At 39.0% G+C, this 18,395-nt stretch overlaps 1 protein-coding gene across 1 annotated transcript in view; it reads right to left on the minus strand.

Moving 5' to 3' along the window:
• The window catches only part of hdac11 (histone deacetylase 11), a 31,599-nt gene extending 23,542 nt beyond the window's left edge, over positions 1 to 8,057 (minus strand). The window contains exons 1-6 of the mRNA XM_069703207.1: positions 8,009 to 8,057; positions 4,198 to 4,322; positions 3,647 to 3,732; positions 3,372 to 3,520; positions 2,017 to 2,117; positions 601 to 717 (exon numbers count right to left, since the gene is read on the minus strand). Of these exons, the coding sequence (XP_069559308.1) occupies positions 601 to 717; positions 2,017 to 2,117; positions 3,372 to 3,520; positions 3,647 to 3,681 (402 nt within the window). The 5' untranslated portion in view covers positions 3,682 to 3,732; positions 4,198 to 4,322; positions 8,009 to 8,057. The remainder of the gene's footprint in view (positions 1 to 600; positions 718 to 2,016; positions 2,118 to 3,371; positions 3,521 to 3,646; positions 3,733 to 4,197; positions 4,323 to 8,008) is intronic.
• Between the last annotated feature and the right edge of the window lie 10,338 nt (positions 8,058 to 18,395).

Below are 18,395 nucleotides of genomic sequence, written 5' to 3' on the forward strand. Positions count from 1 at the left end.
CATCTCTGAACTCAGGCAACAAAATAAATAGCGCTTGTCGAAGCACAGTTTTTCATGAAAGATGAAGCGGTCTATGGTGGGCAACAGGCCAGTAGATTAAATGAATTCTACAGACCTCAACACTATACTGTCATCGCAGTGATCGATGTGCTGGACTGACGCAGATTTATAGAGGTGCTGCTGCCCCGGACTGCTCCGGGGGATGAAAGACGGTCCCACTGTCGTATTCATTGTTGTTTTTATTTTTTAAATTGGAAATCCAGACACCAAGAGCAATGTGTCCACTAATGTCAGTTACAGAAGTCCTCATTCAGGTTGTTGTGGAACTGCATTTAAAATCTGTATTCGATGCCGTATTATTTCATCTGTAATGCAGGGTTTATGCTGGGAGCTCTGATCTGTATTCACCTGCCGTGCTTGTATTGTTTCATAAATATAACAGAGATAGTAGTGGATGACATCAGTATTAGTGGCCCATCATTTCTATTTCCTCCTCTGGAAAATGAGGGTGGGTAGTAGGAAGATGTGCAGAATATGTGAATATTATCAGCTACCAACACAAACTCATGTGAAGAGGAAATGTGGCTGTCGGATACCTACCATTATTGTTCCTCCTGTCTGGGTCCGCAAAGGCCTCAACACCTTCCGCTGCACCAGGAAATTAGGCAGAAACATGAGAGGTGGGATTTCGGTGATTGTTGCCACCACCAGCGACCACTGCATAGAAACAGAATTGTGTTTTAATATGGAGATGCTTTTCTCTGTCGCGACTCTATCACAAGGCAAACAAAAGCACAAGACCTCAATTGACTGAAAAGCACAGAAAGCCAATCAGGAGGTAGAAGAAAAAAAACAAACAAAAAAACAACGTGTGCCCAGCAGAGTTTGGATATAAAGGTGCAGAAAAGCTGACTAAAGACAATGCTGCCATCTGGCTCAGCCTTGAGCCTCGACTCTCACATGAAAACAGGACGGCGCAGGAGAATGAAAATCCACAGCAGAGTACTGAGGTGCCTCTCTTGAGCCCTCCATGCTTTGGCTAAGCATGCAATGGGGGAAAGTGAGAGAATAAATGCAAAGTCTTTGAATATGACGGAACTGCTGTTGTCGGCTCTACATTCCCTGTAGCAGATACTGAGAGATTCATCTGAGTATGAGATCCACAAACGACTGCTGCTTCCCAAATCCACCACTTGAAGGTGAAACAAATGTGGAACCAATCAACTTCTCAGCCGGATCAATTAAAAGCACAAAAACTCCCGCTGACACGAAAGACTCAGAGAGGTGCCATCATCTGAATATGCATAACATCATGAAGCGGCACGGTGGCACAGTGGTTAGCGCTGTGGCCTCACAGTTCGAACGTTTCTGTGTGGATTTTGCATGTTCTCCCTGTGCCTGTGGATTTTCCCCGAGTTCTTCCCACAGTCCACAGACATGCGTGTTGGGTTAATTGGTGATTTTAAATTGGCCCATAAGTGTGCATGCGAGTTTGATAGTTTCTTTGTTCGGTCCCGGGATGGATTGCCGACCTGCCCGGGGCGTACCCCACCTTGGCCTACCCCAAATTCAGCTGGGGGTCAACTCCAGCTCTACCCATGACTCTGTTCAGGATAAATTGGGTGTATGTAGTGGATGGATGGATGGATGATGAGGACTGGTTCCTTTACAGAATTCTCATTTTTTGTTGAAAACGTTCTGCGCTCTCCTGTTACCTCCTGTGTTCAAATATGTGAAAAATGTGTTAACATTAATCAGAGAAAATCCAAGGCAACCAACTGTTTGGTTTGGCTCACAGTCATACTATCATCAAATGGGAACAGAGAGTAACATTCTTCTTTAGTGAGAATTACATTTAAATGGTGATGGATCCCTCTGCTTCTCAGTACTTCTGCATGTGATACACGGAGAAGAGACAAGAAAAACATATGAAGAGATGGGGAACTGTAGTGATGATGCCACGCTGTCATGACAGATGCTCTGCAGGTTGACAGTATGGAGGGTAAACAAAGCTACCTTTAGTCTGTTCAGGTAGCGTTTGGTGTGAACCACCAACAGATCCTCCTCAGTAGCTTCGCGGGCTTCCACGATGTCCCCATCTGTGATGAACTGCTCCTCTGCACACGGTGAAATAGGTCAAATAGGCTTGAGAAATGCTACATGACACATGGACAGTAAAAACAGTTCGACAGAGAACACTAAACAGTAGCACAGGAGTTGTTACAACTTTGGTGGTGCACATGTAATTGGAAACGTTGGGAAATCCAATAAGTGGTGATACAAGTTGCTCATGAACAAAAACGAATTTATTTGAACGCAAGTCTCAAAAATAACTCCATGAAAAGGTTTGTGAGTGCATGATGCATACATCATAAACTTCTGTACATTTATATATAAACTTTTTTGGTTCCCTTGCGGTCAAGTGGACTCAAGTGGAGGTATGGGATCGAGAAAATATACAATTTAGAGGTATATCATTCATATTTCGATACGTTCACTGAAAAACAGCATGCAAATTACAATTACATGAGGACAAAAAAAAAAGTATTTTCTTAAACGTAACGGTACAATTAATCATGGTTTTGTGATGTTTATGTGAGAAGTTATTAAGCATAAAACAGGGGTATGTAAAATCAAGCACAAGTTGTCCCAAAGCAGCTGCTGCAGAGAGGGTTAATGTGATTCTAATGCCACAAAGAGCATAGTTTGGAATTTTAGCATCACTTCATTTATTATGCTATTTCTGAATAATGTCATCTGTTCTATTGCAAGACTGTTTGTTACTTTCTTTGACAACTGAAACACGGGTGGTCCAAAGACAGCACATAACTTTGAATGTTACACCGAGGGCTCATTAAAATCGACGTCCTTTGGATGATTCTCTAATAATGCTGAGTAAATCTGCAACACCCTCCTCTTTTTCTCCAATTACTGCAAGGCTAAATTTAGAAAATCCAAGGTTTTCCTCTGTCAGCAGACACTGAGGTTAAGATTTGCACTCTTAACTTCTGAAAGTTTTGTGAATTCGTTAAGCTGTGCGTGACACTTTCTACAGCACAGACGAGCCACGGTGCGATCTGACGACAGCGTGGTGTGAAGTGGTGCCAGTTATCCAGCGACTGTTTTCCCCGTGGCCTCGAAACCCGCGCTGGGCCTCGTCTACCGTCCCTGCACAAGCTCCCACGGGGAGGTTTCTCTAATTATCTATGCTCTATTGCGCTGCCTTTCCCCGCTCCAGCAACAACACCTCACCCCTTCACTCTCTCATCTTTGTTCTTTACCTCATCCTTGCTTCTCTGATCCACTCCGATTCCACATACATTCGCTCGGGGTGTCCTCTCCATATGCCGCTGTGTTCTGCACGCCCTTACCTTTCAAGAAGTGAATGACTTTCCCCCACTTCCCCGCATCAAATGGATGGAGCTTTTCAAGGCCCATGAAGGTGATGTTGTAGTCTGGGTGGTACACGATGGGCAGACATGTTCGAGGGATGCTGGTGTACAAATCAGTTCTGTGACAGCTAAAAGAGGAAAGTCGAAAATGTGATCAGCACAATAACGCTGCTTTTCATTTAGCCTAAATGAGGTGATTTCCAAGTGGCTGAAGCACTATTGAAAGTGCCACGCTGTTTGTTTGCGCCTCTTACCTCCCTTTCCCTTCATTATCTTCTTTGCGAGACATGTTTTCCAGGCATTGCTATTTGGGGGAAAAAAATCTTTCCCAAGGGAAACTCTGGGGGAGGGAAAAAGAAAACTACTAGCTGACAGTGAAATTCCCACACCAACTATCAGTCTCAGAACATAAATAATTCTGACTAAAAGAGGAGAAGAACTTCCACAACGTGAATGTTTCATTTTCACAACTTAGGAAATAATAGACTATCAACGTTATTACACAAAACAAAAACGGGAGAATTACAAACTGTATGAACCACATCCGTCATCTCTCGCGCATGCGCAATGACGTGTGTACATTTCCACAGACGCAACGGCATAAGGAAATGTTCCATCGGACAAACAGAGCCGTCCAACGTGTGTGTGTGTGTGCGCTCTCCTCTTTCGGGGTTAAATACAGCTCCTTTTTTTTAATTTTTTTTTTTAAAAACCGCTAAGGGAGATGCCGTTAACACAGCCGCTGCACGAAACAGCCAGAAACTATTTCAGGGGACAGAAACTAGTAACCGCTGATGAGACTCACCTGCTACTCTTATGTGGAATAACGCAGGTCACCGAACAGCTGCGAGAAATAAACAGCCACTGAGTGGTGCTTTCGGTGTCCGTCCCCCCAACCGGATTTATCTTGGCCTGTTTGTCTCGAGTTATCTAACAGAAACAAACAAAACACACAAAAAAAAATGTATTTTCTTCACAGCGTTTCTTGGACGCGGCTTTTCCCCTCCTGCTATGGTGCAACGATACGTACGTCAAATGCGTGCGGGGCACGTCGGTTACGCTGTTGGCGTACACGGAGATTTAAAGCAAAACAAACGTTGTAATCTCTAATGAGCTGCTGCTGTCTACATTATTCATGAAATAATTTGACTAATATGAACATTTTAGAACAACTTTGTTGTGCACCGTCCATTGTGCATTTTATATCGATGCAGTCAAAACGGTTTCTTAATTGGCCTATTATTATGATGATTTAGTAAAACAGTGTTTTGTGACTTGGCAGTGGGTTGATATAAATTGTGGCACAAACAATGTAACCGATAAACCAGCTTTTCAATGCACCTAAATGTCTTAGCTGTACCCTTTCATACGGTCTATGAGCAGGCCTGTACATCATGTCTCACCCGTTATTTGGACATTAAGCGAATATGACATTATTTATTCTTTAATGTCTTTGACTCTTTTGCAGTATGATTTACAGTAGCCTGTTATTGTTGTATGCCGCAGTTTGAATTGTTTCCCTTAAACCAAAATTAAAGATCTTACACTCCAAGACTTATTTTATGAACACAAAAGGTTGATTTCTCTCAATTTGTTTTTCACAAATTTGTTAATATCTGTGTTAGTGACCATATTACCTTTGTCAAAATGATCCATCTACTTGACAAGTTTGTCACATCAGGATGTTGATTAAACGGCATTATTATTGCACAGGTCTGCATTTTACTGTTCAAAAATAATAAATCAAATTTTATTGATGGCAATTTCACTGCGCGGAGATGAATTTCTAAGGCCCGTTGTCGTACCATTCATCCGCCACCATCGTCTCATGTTGCAGCAAGACTCCATGTTGCAAGGATCTGTACAGAATTTAGGAAGCTTAAAATATGCCAGTTTTTGCATGGCCTGCATACTTACCAGTTATATTACCTATTGTGCATATTTAAAAAAGGCAAAACCTGTGAAATAATCATGCTGTGTAATCAGCATCTTGTGCTAAACCTGTCAGGTGAGTGGGTTTATATGACAAAACTACATTTAGGTTACCTAATTTTAATTAAAAGACTTTTTAAGGAAGCCAAATCATGTGTGTAATTATAATACATTGTTTCATGCATGCCTTCTGACTTTTTCTATTAGCAGTACAGCGCATATTTAATATAGGCTAATGATGTGTATTGTAATCATAGTTATTTTAACATCTAATTAACTAATTGAATTATCTTGTATACTATTGTTCTCTCCCATTCACACACAAAACACTTTCACAGGCTACTGTCCTTTTCCTAATTAATTCCACAAAAAAAACCTTCCACCTAAGCACTGCACTGAGTGTTCCCCCAAGGGATGAATCGAGTTGAATCTTTTCTAATCTTAGTATGTGTGATAATGTGGAGTTCAGCAAAATAAGTCCCTGAAAGGCTGTTGATTTGTCTGTTGTGCCACACAGCAACATACATTTACACACCACAGCTTTCACCACTATGCAGTCCCTCCAGGAAATCGCAGTCTTGCACAATAATTCATGCAAATTAAAGCAATATCTGCAATATTTGCAATTTGGCCAAATTCCCGCAATTTTTCCGTGAAAAATGTCATCAACAGAAACTCCCCTTAAAGTATTAAAGCATAAAGAGGCCTTTCAAAAAAAAAACTTGCTTTCTTAACAAAATAACTGATAATGTTTTTGTGTATACAGAATGTATTGAATTTATATTAAGTAAACATCATCTAAAGCTCTTATTTTGACAACAGCACATGCCTTTGTATTCTATGTTACAGTTTGTCTGTTTTGTAAAACTATGTCACATTTATGTTTGGTTTTTTTGCAACTTTGAGCCCCAAGGTTACTAAAACTAGTGTTAGAAAACTACATTTCTGTTTCTTTCTATTTCAAGCATAACTAGTGCTTGAAAAGTATGGTTTTTGTTCTTCATTTGCAATAATTTCCAATTTCTACAAAAACGTACTTAAAACTCCACATATTATGGAGCAATTTTTGAGAATATCCGCCGCAGAATCAAGAATTTGTGATCGAAATTATCACAAAAAAACACCTACCTTAGTTTAGGCTACTGTAAATAATAACACGAGTCTTTAATCCAGCCTTTGGCAATTGAAGAGGCAAACATCTTGAAGTAGCATTATAAGTTAATATAGGACTCTGACCTATCCATTAGACCAACAGTCTGAGAATATTCAGTTAATCTCCTGTTTATAGTATTTGACAGTGGGATTACAGTGATCCTAATTTGGCCTGTGATGTATTTTAAACTCATGTTTATTACCTACAGTGTGGTTTGAGTATACTGCTTACAGTTTACATCAAGGGTCTCCAACTTTATTTCCTGAGACCTACCTCATAAGATTTTTTTTTTTTTTTAACATGGCTGAGCTCCACCAAACCAGCTGAATAAGTTAATTTTATTTGAACAACAACAAATTGAGACTCGGCACACACATAATCAAACGGTAGCTACTGATTGGAGACCCCAGAGAGACAATAGAGGTCAGTGTTGATTGTCTGACCCGGGGGGACAGATTCCAAAGTGCACAACCTGACAAATGTTAAAGAAAAACACATGGTTGCGCTCCTGACCTGATGGCCTTCGTCGGTTTCCGACAATGATTTTCTTCCCGTCTAAAAAGGTCAATGCCTCTTAAAATGCCTTTCCCAGATCATTGCTCTATTACCGTAGACTTTCTGAAGCATATCAAAGGTCTCCGTTCCCTATTTCCTGAATTTGACCCAAAACTTGACCTCGCTCAAGTTTCAGGTCCATTGTGAAATCGCAAATGCGCACGCACCATGGTCAGAAAAACGCGTGGAACTCGGGTACCGATGTTGATCAAGCAGTGTAGCCTGTAATACTTAGTGACATAAGTCATTGATTCCCCTTGATCCATACACTGAGTCGCTCTTAGTTCTTGTACAACAGAAGCAGTTGGAAAATGTTTGACCACACCTTGTATGTTTCCAGCTACCGCCACCGCGTGTGGTAAAGGTGCATTTAGAGGAAATATGCAATTTCTTTTTTTGTAATCTCGAGAAAACTGCTTGATGTGGCTGTTTGGTCTAGGGGTATGGTTCTCCCATGAAGAGTGAAAGGTATGTTCAAATACATTTTCAGCATGCCTTTAAAATGTTTGAATTGTTTAAAATAAGAAGCGTGAACTATGGGATGTATTCTGTCCTCAGAGTAAGTGTCAGACCACACTTTGACAGATAGCGAACATACTCTTGATAGAGAGTCAGACGAAGAAGTAAAGTTAAATGAACCTTTACTGTTTTTTTCTTCTACTCACGTACAATAATCTTTTTTGTAAAGCTGAAATAAGAGACAAAATAAATCAATTAATAAAATATGTCAAAATAAACTTGCATATTTTTCTCTTTGTTGTATAACACAGAATTAAACACTACACTAAATCACCTTCCCTTTCAACAAACAAGGCATGGCTTAATTATTAACATTTTGCTGAGTCATCACAATGACACACCCTAACTTAGTTGCTGAAATACTAGCTCCATAAAAACATCCCTCTCTATGTTAACACTTATGTTTAAACATTCAATAAACAATACAGTTCAGCACACATGATATTTTGGTACTCACAAGCATTGCTTTTCAAGGCACTCAATGTAGGAAAGACAGATGATTAACTGCCCACATGTGATCCCTCCCTTCTGCTCCCAGCTGGAATCATTGCTCTGGCCACATCATGTGACCCTATTGACCAATAAATGAAAAGAAGACTTCTTCTACTGAAACTAACTGCAATAACACATGCAACCATCAGGGGCATAAATTAAAATAATCTAAACATCAACTCACTATACAGAACAGGATCTGTTAGGGTTATGGTGGTGTCCCTTCTATGTGCCTGATGTACTAAATTCTATCTCGTTGGCCAATCAGCCTTACCTCTAAGTACTACTTCATGCCACTGAGTCAAATCAAGTATGCTAGGAGACTTTATCATAAGGCTGCCCCATCCCAGTACTATGCCAAGTCTACATGACGTAGTGCAGACAGGAGTAATACATTTAGCCACATTGGCCATGTTACTAACCTCGTAGGCCAGTTGTTTTCAACTGGTGGGTGTATCCAAGTGTTGTGCAAACGCAACTGGAATCAAAGTTCTTAAAGACATTTTAACACTCATAAGACAGCCTTATTCAGTTTATACAGACTCAAGGGGAGATCCAGGCTCTTGCAGGGTCATTTATAACTTGAGAGAACTGGATTTCACGTGTCCCATAGCCTATATTTGACACATTGTGAGCCCACTGCACAACTGTGCTTCTGTTTGTAGGAGCCCTCACCATTTTGAAAATAGGTGGTAGTCAGGCACAGGCTGAGCAAGGGCACATTAGTGGTCTTGGCTGTAGTTGCTTCTTTTAGACAGAGTGCTGTCCTGTAGCATATGTTTCCTGACAGTCCTTACTGCTTTTGAGGTGGGAATGTAAGTGGGGGAAAAAAAAAATAGTTTTTATTTTCAAGGGTTACCAATGACACATGATTTGGATAGTTCCATGTCTGGAAAAAAAATTCAAGATTAAATGGGTTTACTCAAAATAAGTATGACTTTTTTTTAAAATTCAAGATAAATTTGTTTAATTTCATTGGCTTTTAAGCCTTATACTTGCACTTTTTTGTATTTTTCATGTTTTTAACACACCAGCTGAGAATCTGTGTTTTAGAGTAAAAATTTAAATACCTTATCAAACAGCAGATTTTTAAATGACTAATTTCCTGTTCTTAGCTGCAGGAGTTTGTTTTTCTACTTCAGTAGAGGTGATTGACACTGCAAAGTCCAGGTCTGACATGAATTAGGTAGTCTGCTTTAGGCAGTAAACACCTTGCCAACAATACTAAGAATCTGTTACCATGGTGACTGTCAAAGTAGATATGACCACCACACATTCTCTCTCATATGAACAAATGAAAGTGAAGCAGAGATTGTAAGTGAAATCACTAAAATAACACTGATTACAAAAATGCATGGGATGAGATTTTTGATGACTCCATACAGACAAAAGAATCACCCAAAGCAGCTTCTCAAAAGTCTTCTGTGAGGTCCCGGCGGCTACATTTACCTACATGCACGAGATTCGGCGGACATGTGTATCACACCTAGACGTACAAAAAGTTACATTGCACCGTTACGTATAAAGTTATGTATAGCCAGGGCAATGGGGCTAAGTTTGATGTTTCGCAGTGACACAGGAAGTTGATGTTTAAGGTCAAACGATGCTCCAAACCTCACAAAACTTTGCACAGGCGTCAGGCACCAACTTTCATGAGGTTTTGAAGATGTTAAAGCCGCCAAAAAAAAAAAGCAAATTTTTTTTTTAAAGAAGAATAAGGAACGAGAACGAGAAAAAAAATTAAAACTGCAAATGGCAATGTGTGGACCCGCGTGCTGCACGTCGGGGAGCCGGCGGCCCCGAGGGCCCGCATATCACTGCTTGCGGTTTTAATTAAAATTATTATTGTTAATTCGTGGGATAATTTTACACCAAGACCAAGGTGATTGTTTAAAGCAATCAAGTACACTGGGAAGTACTTCAAACAGACATTCTACATTATTATAGGATTACAGCAAGATGTAATAGTTTAAAAGACCTCAAAATCTGCTTAAAATTAGTTCAACTGTCCGATGTTACAGTTTAGACTTCGCTGCTGAATCTTGTAAAAAAAAAAGTTTCCTTAAGCCTAAAACTGACAGGATGTGGTGTGTGTGATTGACGTAGGTTTTGCTTAGAGATACGGTATATAGGCCTTTATAGGCATATATTTTTATCACTCCACAGGACCTTAACCCTACACTTTGACTTACAATAATTTCCTGGAGACTTACCTCCGTCTTAACCATGATGGTTACTTTAACCCTAACCTGCATATTCCACTAAAGACAGGTCCATCACGTCGCATGTGCACCGCAAGTTTGTTCTGTTTGTTTTTTCTTCCTCATTTGGTTTCCATTATGTCTTTGCTTCTATCGTGGGTAAACGTTGTTAAACGGCTTCTTTTTTTGTCCGTTTTGTGGTTATTGTTGTCATTTCCTACTTCGTGCTGCAGCTTACAGACAGTTAATACAAGTGAAAACAAATTAACACAGCTTGCTGTGTTTTAGTGATTAAAACCATAAATCCTCATAGTTATTGTGTAACTATTTCACATACCGTGTGTGCAGCAAGAGGAGATTCCATTTCTTTCGAAAGGCCGCGGGGGTTGACGGGGATTTTTTTTATTACGACTGGCCGATGTTGCTCTGTTGAGATTGCCGCGGCCTCCGTCAAAAATAGACGCGCCGCCTATCTTTAGCGGAGCAGCACGGCGAGCTGCTTCTGGGACGCTGGTGAGATGGACCACTGCGCAGCCGGTGGGATATGAAGCATTGACTTTAATGACGGCAATTCACTCCAGCAGCCATGTCGGAGACGGTACCAGTGGAAAATAGCCTTAGCGCTTACCCTAACCTTTAAAGATAATTGTAGTTTATGTCTCGTTTTATTTCACATTAACGTGTCTATTGTAAGCACTATGCTAACTTTGCGCTCGCCACATATTTTGTGGTGTCTACACTACAAAATGTTATCATTTATAATATTAACAGGCTTTTGTTGCAGTAACTTCCCTCCTCTCTCCGCGAGGAAAAAAAAATGCATGAAAGTCTTAATAAAGGTATATTGTTTCGCACTTTCTTTCATTGTGGGAATTGTGATTGTAGAATTGCATGTTACATGGCCTTACAAGTTTCATCTGTATCTGACAACAATTTTCATGCTCACAGTCACTGCAATGGCAAACCAAAATAACAAAACATGTTGTCACAAAAAGCAGTAAGAACGTTGATTTAGTTCAATGTGAATAGTGCAGTTTCACTCATGTTAACTTGCAAAGTAGATATAGTGCTTGCTACATTTGCACTAGTTTGACTTGCAATGGAGCAGTACTCCTGTGTAAAGCAGCTTGGCATTATTTGAACTGCTTGCTGAAAGACTCTGAGAGAGAGAGAGAGAGAGAGTGCAATTTTTTCCCTCTCAAACAAAGCCTCTCAGTTTCCCATCCGCACAGGGTATATCAGCTGATTTCCAGAGCCAGGCAGTGATCTCATGAAACACTGCCTTCATAGTAGTTTGCCTTGTTATCCTGCCAGTCCACTGTTGTGGATCCTATGCCAAAACTTGATAAAAAACCAAACCTCACGCAGAACAAGAGAAACAGAGATATTTTTTTTAAGAAAACAGAATCTGATCATAAAACAAGGTATAAAGCAAGAGATCATTTCGCATTGCATGTACGAGAATCTACTGTGGCTGCAAAATGCAGAAGGCCCTCTGTAGAGCCAGTGTTTGGTTTGCCCGTTCTGGGCATCTGTAGATATATGGCAGTGCAACATGTTTTTTTTTTTTTTAACATGACAGTGTTGCCTGGGGAACTTTGAACAATTATTGAGAGGTCTTGTTTGAAGAGTTGCTCCATCGTAACTTTGTTTTTTGGTACTGTTGGCACATCCTTTACTTTGGGAATATCAATGTGCTAGTTTGCCTTTTGCGGCTTTAATGAACAACAAATTTTTAATTTCAGTGTAATTGAAACATTATTATTATTTTTTATTTTTTTATACTTTTTAGATAGAATCACATCATGGTGTTCTGTATGGCATACTGTCAAAACACAAAGGTTTATATTGTGTGCCCAGCATGCTCCCGTGCCTCCTGTGGGAGCTTTGACCGCTGCCACTCACAGCACAATGATCCTGACAGAGAATATGCTGTGGAGCCAGGGGAAAGAGTGGTAGGCCCCACAGCATGGACATCAATGAGCTGTCACAGCATGCACCCAAGTTCTCTTATCGAGTCACACATCTGACAGCTGCTCCCACATCACCACAACACTCACGCACTTGACAGGAGTATGTGGAAGTGGAGTGCAATATAAAGAGACATCACTCTTCCGCTTTTTTTGAGAGGGGAGTTTGGGAAGCGTGTCTCATGATAGCTGCAGACCTGAAATGCATAATATTTTGACCCACTGTACGAATAGTGAATACAATGTTCTTCAGTTTTTGTGTTACAGAAGTTTAAAAATGTGTTCAGAAATTTGAGACAGTTCAGACAGTGGTTACCAAATAAAGGGTACTTTTACAGCTAATTAAAAGAAAAGATAAATATGATTTTTTTTTTTTTAAACAAAAAAACTCTGCCTTTAAGTCAGCTGTAACTGGAAAAGAGAGTGCAAGACCACAAGGAACCAAAAAAGCAAAGAGGTCTAAACAGATAGCTTGAAGTAAAGGAATAGTTAATACGGTAAGCTAAATGTCATAAACAGTTAGCTAAAAGTAATTAATAAATGATTTAAATGCTTAGATAAACTTCATAAAATTACCTAAAAGTATCAGTTAAAAAGATCTGCTAAATGCAATAAGCAGTTTGCTGAAAGTAATGAATAATTTGTTGAAAAACGAATATAAACATAACTCGTTAGTGGGAGAGTCACGTGACTTTGGATTGAATGGTTAGTTAAAGTAGTAAATAGTTAGCTGAGCACAATGAATACATAGATGAAATAGATAGCTAAAAGTACAAAATGGTTATTTAAAAGTAATACATAGCCTAGTTAGCTGAAAGTTGATCTAAAAGTAATGAGTACATGGTTGAAATAGCAAAATATTGGCTGAATGATTAGAATAAAAAGCTAAATTAACTGTGAATGGATTAAATAGTTTAAGTTGTTGTAATGTAAACATGATAATGGTAATATAACTGCACTCCCCTAACTGTTTAAAGAGAGGCTGTTTCCAGGCAGTGGGGTCTTATTGTCACTAATAATACCTCACTGTGTGTGTTAAGTTGCTCTATTAAGGCAGATGCATAAGCCTTTGTATGTATTTGTTGTCATTGTCACTGATAAAGCTGAAAACTGCACCGAAATTTGTAGAGTGGTCCTTTTTTTTTTTTTTTAAAGTAGAAGTTATTGTTAAAATTTGAGCGCATATTACCAATTGAATGGAGCCCGTATAGACGTGGACACAAGACATTCCTACATGGAGAAAAGATACAAAGCAACAGAAAAAAAATAAAAAATAAATTCTATATTAGTCTTGTGTTTGAACTAGTTTTCTGTTCTTTATTTCAGTTTGATGTTTTGAATTTATAAAATGTATTTTCTTTTTTGCCTGTCCCGTCTTCTCTCACGCGTGCTCCCTTGAGTTTGTATTTGTGTCATTCCCGTATTCTCCCATCAGAGGTCCCCAGTCTGTTTCTCCTCTTGCCAGGTCTCTTGCCAGCCATGCCCACCTCAACTGCTCTCTTTTTTTCCCCTTGTTCACTCACCTGCCCGCCATGCCCACTTCACCTGCTTTCAGTTCCGTAATTGAACCCAGCTGCAGTCACTTATCAATCACCCAAGTTAGAATGACCCAATCCCAATTCCCATCCCATGGCTTTAGCCCTCATTTAGAAGTGCCCTCTAATGGATAGTGGCCCTTCAGAACAGAGCTAGAATGGGTAGGGCTTCAAATCTTAAACTAAGGAAAATGGAACACAAGTTGTTGTATCAACAGCAGCCGCAGTTCTCATGTTCATTTTAAAAGGTCAATCCCCGACAGTATTCAGCTTCTTGTTGTGAGCAGAACTGCTGTATCTACTGCGGATGAAGCTAGAGTTATATAGTTATTGTTTGGACTTTAGCTGTTGCTGTGGTTCAATCTGTAGTGTTATGGATATGTCTAAATGCTACTATTTGAATCTGAAATGCTTCTATGACAGTTCATGTTACAACCATAAAAAAAACGAATGTGTCCCAGCTGTTAATCCTAACAACCAAGAAATTAAGTCAGCTTCTGATTTGTAGCTTTCGATTCGGCTCTTAAGGGGCAGATTAAGGGAAATGACGTTGAGCTCTGAGCTACACATTTATGATAATATAATCTAGGTTTGACCTGTGCAAGTATATTTGTTTTAGATAAGGACCAGCACCAATGTGGTGAATGTGAACATGTTTTAATTTTTGTGAAAAAAGCTGTGTAATGTCCCTTTGCTGCATTCTGACAAATAGAATAGAGGTTTAAAAAATTAAAAATGATTTAGAAAATCTATAGCCTCTATAATAATCTAGTCCAGATTTATGTTCTTCATGTTTATTTAGGAATGCTGAAATCTAAATTTGGAGAAGTTTTGTAATGTCAGCATTGTAATAGTATAGTCATACTACCGCAAGAAGAAGCTGTTTGTAAAAAAAGAGAGGTTGTTTACAGGTGGTGGAGTGTTAGGGTGCAGCTGAATAGTCCAAAAAAAAAAAAGACCTCCTTAGTTTAAATAAATAAATATTGCTGCTGCAAAGAATGCTCATGTGTGAGCATGTATTTAAGTAGGCCTGTTGAAAAGCACACAGTTTGACTTGTCATATTAGGGAAATAATAGCTTTCACTTACAATTTTACCAATTGCTGTGTTCAGTTCAAATGTATCAGTAAGCCTTGACAGTTTGACAGTCAGACATGCGCTACAGCTGAACCTAAAGCAATTATATAAAATTAGCCATCATTCATTTTATTATTGGGAAATTGTGATTTTTGTTTCCATGGTGACATTTAAAAATGTCCTCTGGGACAAAAAAAAGCATATTAATTCATGATATTATTGTTACTATTATTGTTACAGTTTCACCGCAATTTGGCGAATGAAAAGTGTCTTCATTTTTTTTTTTTTTTTTTTTAAAGAAAACCCTCTAATGGCGAGGTAATGAAAAAGGATCAGCTGCGCAGGTGGCAGTTCATAGTCAGGTGACCTCAGAGGAGAGAGACTCAACAAAACACGTGTGTTCAGGCAACTGGGAATTGGGAAATTTCCCAATTAGGAACATTCCACTTCCCAGAAGAGTTCACAGGCAACATGACAATCCCCAGAAAATGTGCTTTGTTTCTAGAGTCAGAATAGAGAACAATTACAAAGTCATCATTCACATACTGTGCACCAACACAGGTACGAAATAAAGCTCAGAAGGTCAATATTCTTTCTACTCTACATTTCTACACATTTTGATGTACTGATGTTTAACACAACTACCAACCTAGGTAGGCTAGGGTAACAAAGTCTTGCTATTTCATTGTGTTTTCACGGCAAATGCATCTCTTCTTTTCACCACAAATGCTGCTATGGTAAGTGACGTCAAACCTACTTCTCTGAGCTCTCAAAAAAAAAACTAGCTTTCCTATTGGCATTCAGTTTGACAGGCGTTCAGGTGTTGTTGTTGTTTTTTTTTCACTTGGGGGTCAGAACTTTTCCACTTCGCAGTTGATGAAGAATACACAATCTGTCGAACCTTAAGTTTCAAGTTTCAACTTTGTGTCAGTTATTTAGTAACTTGTTGCCTGTATTTAGAAGGTTGCTGCCATTGCACGTTTCACGAGGTGGTCTTGTAAAACTAGGACTAAAATGGTGCACCATTGTTGTGTTTTATTCCATCAAATTTTCTAGAGTTACAGTTGAGAAGTTTTAGAACAGTTTGGGAATTTGTTTCCAGGTGTCTCCTAAAGACCCCAAGGTTGTTTATTCTGGCTTTACAGTTCTAAAGATGTTACTGACTGAATTTGGGGATTTTTTTTTTTGGGTGGAAATAAAATTATAAAAAAATAATTGCTCAAATTTGATATGTCATTGCAAATTGTGCTTAGCAGCACAGTCTCTTTTAATGGTCTTACAATATCAGTGATAGCCCAGGGTTTGAAACAAATCATACAACAGTACTTTTTAATTCAGAATTCTGCATAGTTGCAAAGAATAGTATTATGTTACTTAAAATATGGGGAATGAAAAGCTCAAGTAGATATGTGCATGTGAAATAGTTCCTTTTGAGGCCACAATAAATAGAAGAAAAAAAAATCAAACAAGAATGAGTATACGAATGGGATTTGAAATTCGACATTTCTAATGAAATACACAATAACAGCATAACAGAGAGGGATTCTGCAGATGCAGAGGAAGAGATTTTCTTTAATTAAATGTTTCCTAATTCAGATGCACATTACTGTATACATTAAAAAAAAATAACACTAGCCTGAAGAAGACATTATTACATCTAGAAAAGTCAAGCAAATTAATTTCCGTACCTTGTAGCACTCTCCAGAACTTCATGCTGTTTACAATTTATGTTTGTGCTCTTTTTCCCCAAAAAATATGCCTGTCGCAATGACAACAGAAATGCCTTGGTCATTCAATTATACACTAATTACAGAGGCCCTAGAAAATTCAAATATCAATTTTATTTTCTCTGTTTATGCAAAACAACATTCCTGCAAATTATTTCTTATTTCACACTTGTGATATACATTTTCTGTTTGGTAGTGTTTCTTTTTGTCTGTTTTATAGTTTGTGCTATCTTTTGAAATACACACGTCCGGTCATTTCTGAAACTTCATTTTATCTTTTGTATTTCCCACAAGTATGTATTGTTGCAGGCAGTATGTACACAATTGGGACATACTACTATGTCATAAAAATTCACCTTGAACTTTGACCCTCTTGGTCATATCCATTGCGATCCATTGCGCAACAATTGAAGTAAAAGGATGAAATTGGGTGTGAGTTTTAAACCTAACTTTACACTTCTTCTTCTTATTGTGAAATGCAACAAGGTGGAGCATTAGCATCACCAGCTCTCTGGTTGGCTCAGACGATGTGACAGATCTATCTTCTGCTGAGCAGAGCATTGTGGATCAGAACAGTCAGAGAAGCATGCTGGCCTGCATACTGTAAAATACAACTTGATGCAAAAGGACAGCCTGGTATTTTTGGCGTGCTGCTTTTATGTAATGGGACATACTAAATCTTTTCCTTACATACTAAATAGTATGGTAGAATTGGTATTGAAACGCTAGCCAGTTAGCCCTAACCACTGCGTTTGTGCAACAATGCTCCTTTTCATTTTTAGTAAAGCTTTTTGGCTGCTTAAACCTCATGCCTTCTGTGTTGTGGAAGTGTTTTATTTCTTAACTAAGAATAAAAGTTATTTATCTTGCAGCGTTACTTCAGGCAAATTGATGTGAAAGGATTGATAATTAAACTAAATACAATACAGCTGAATCCTCTTAAATTTTTTTCAAGGCACATTTGAGATGAAAACTGTGCCAAGTGGTTGGTCTTTGATCCATGAATCATGCTGCCAGAACTGATGTCAGCACAGCAGGAAGTGGTAATGAAAAAGTACATTGCGTGTTTGATTTTGTGTGTGTGTGTGTGTGTGTGATCTGAGCAGGATCAGAAAGGATTTGTGTTGAGGTCTATGTGTTAAGAATTCACCGAGCCAGGGGGCTTCAGTATGACATAAACCGGAGGGACGTTTTACAATGAAAATCAATCACTCGAACAATAATCAACAGGACCGGAGCTTCCAACTGCTGCAAGGTGTTCGTGTTGTTCAAAATAATCCATAATGTGTCTCAGCTCCCTGCTAACGGCCCCCTCCGTCATTCATCATTCACTGACCATTTTGCACTGGGACTGTGCCGTGATTGATTGTGTTTATGTTTTGTACTCGCTATGTCAGTGATGAAGTGAAATGTGTGAGCACCTTTCTGTGGATGAATGTCACATTCAGTCTATACATGCTGCACACACAGAATGAGCTGTGCAGCTGGAGCTGCACCAAGTCAGTTTTAGAGGAATTAAAACTGTTACTGCTAAATCCCAAAAAGACCAAAGCAACCCTGCTCTTTTTTATTTAAACACGTAGCCTTCAGCTGATTCGTAGAACTGAATCTGGTTTCCAGTCACTTCCGCACCCACACGGAGGAACAGGTCACAATCGCATCCACAGGATTTTTAGTAGACGCTGCTTCCCTTAATACATGCATACACGTCTATATCAATGTAGTCATATATAGATTTCATACAGATCCCCTCCAGACATCTTGTAAGATGTATATAAAACACAAGATTATCCAAAAAATGCTGTCTCCTTGATCTGATTGATTCAATTTTGGGGGGATTTAC

The sequence above is a fragment of the Brachyistius frenatus genome, unplaced genomic scaffold (genome assembly GCF_029030835.1).
Source record: "Brachyistius frenatus isolate BFR_SWC_R1_liver_20210118 unplaced genomic scaffold, ASM2903083v1 Contig_45, whole genome shotgun sequence".
NCBI classification, from domain to species: domain Eukaryota; kingdom Metazoa; phylum Chordata; class Actinopteri; family Embiotocidae; genus Brachyistius; species Brachyistius frenatus.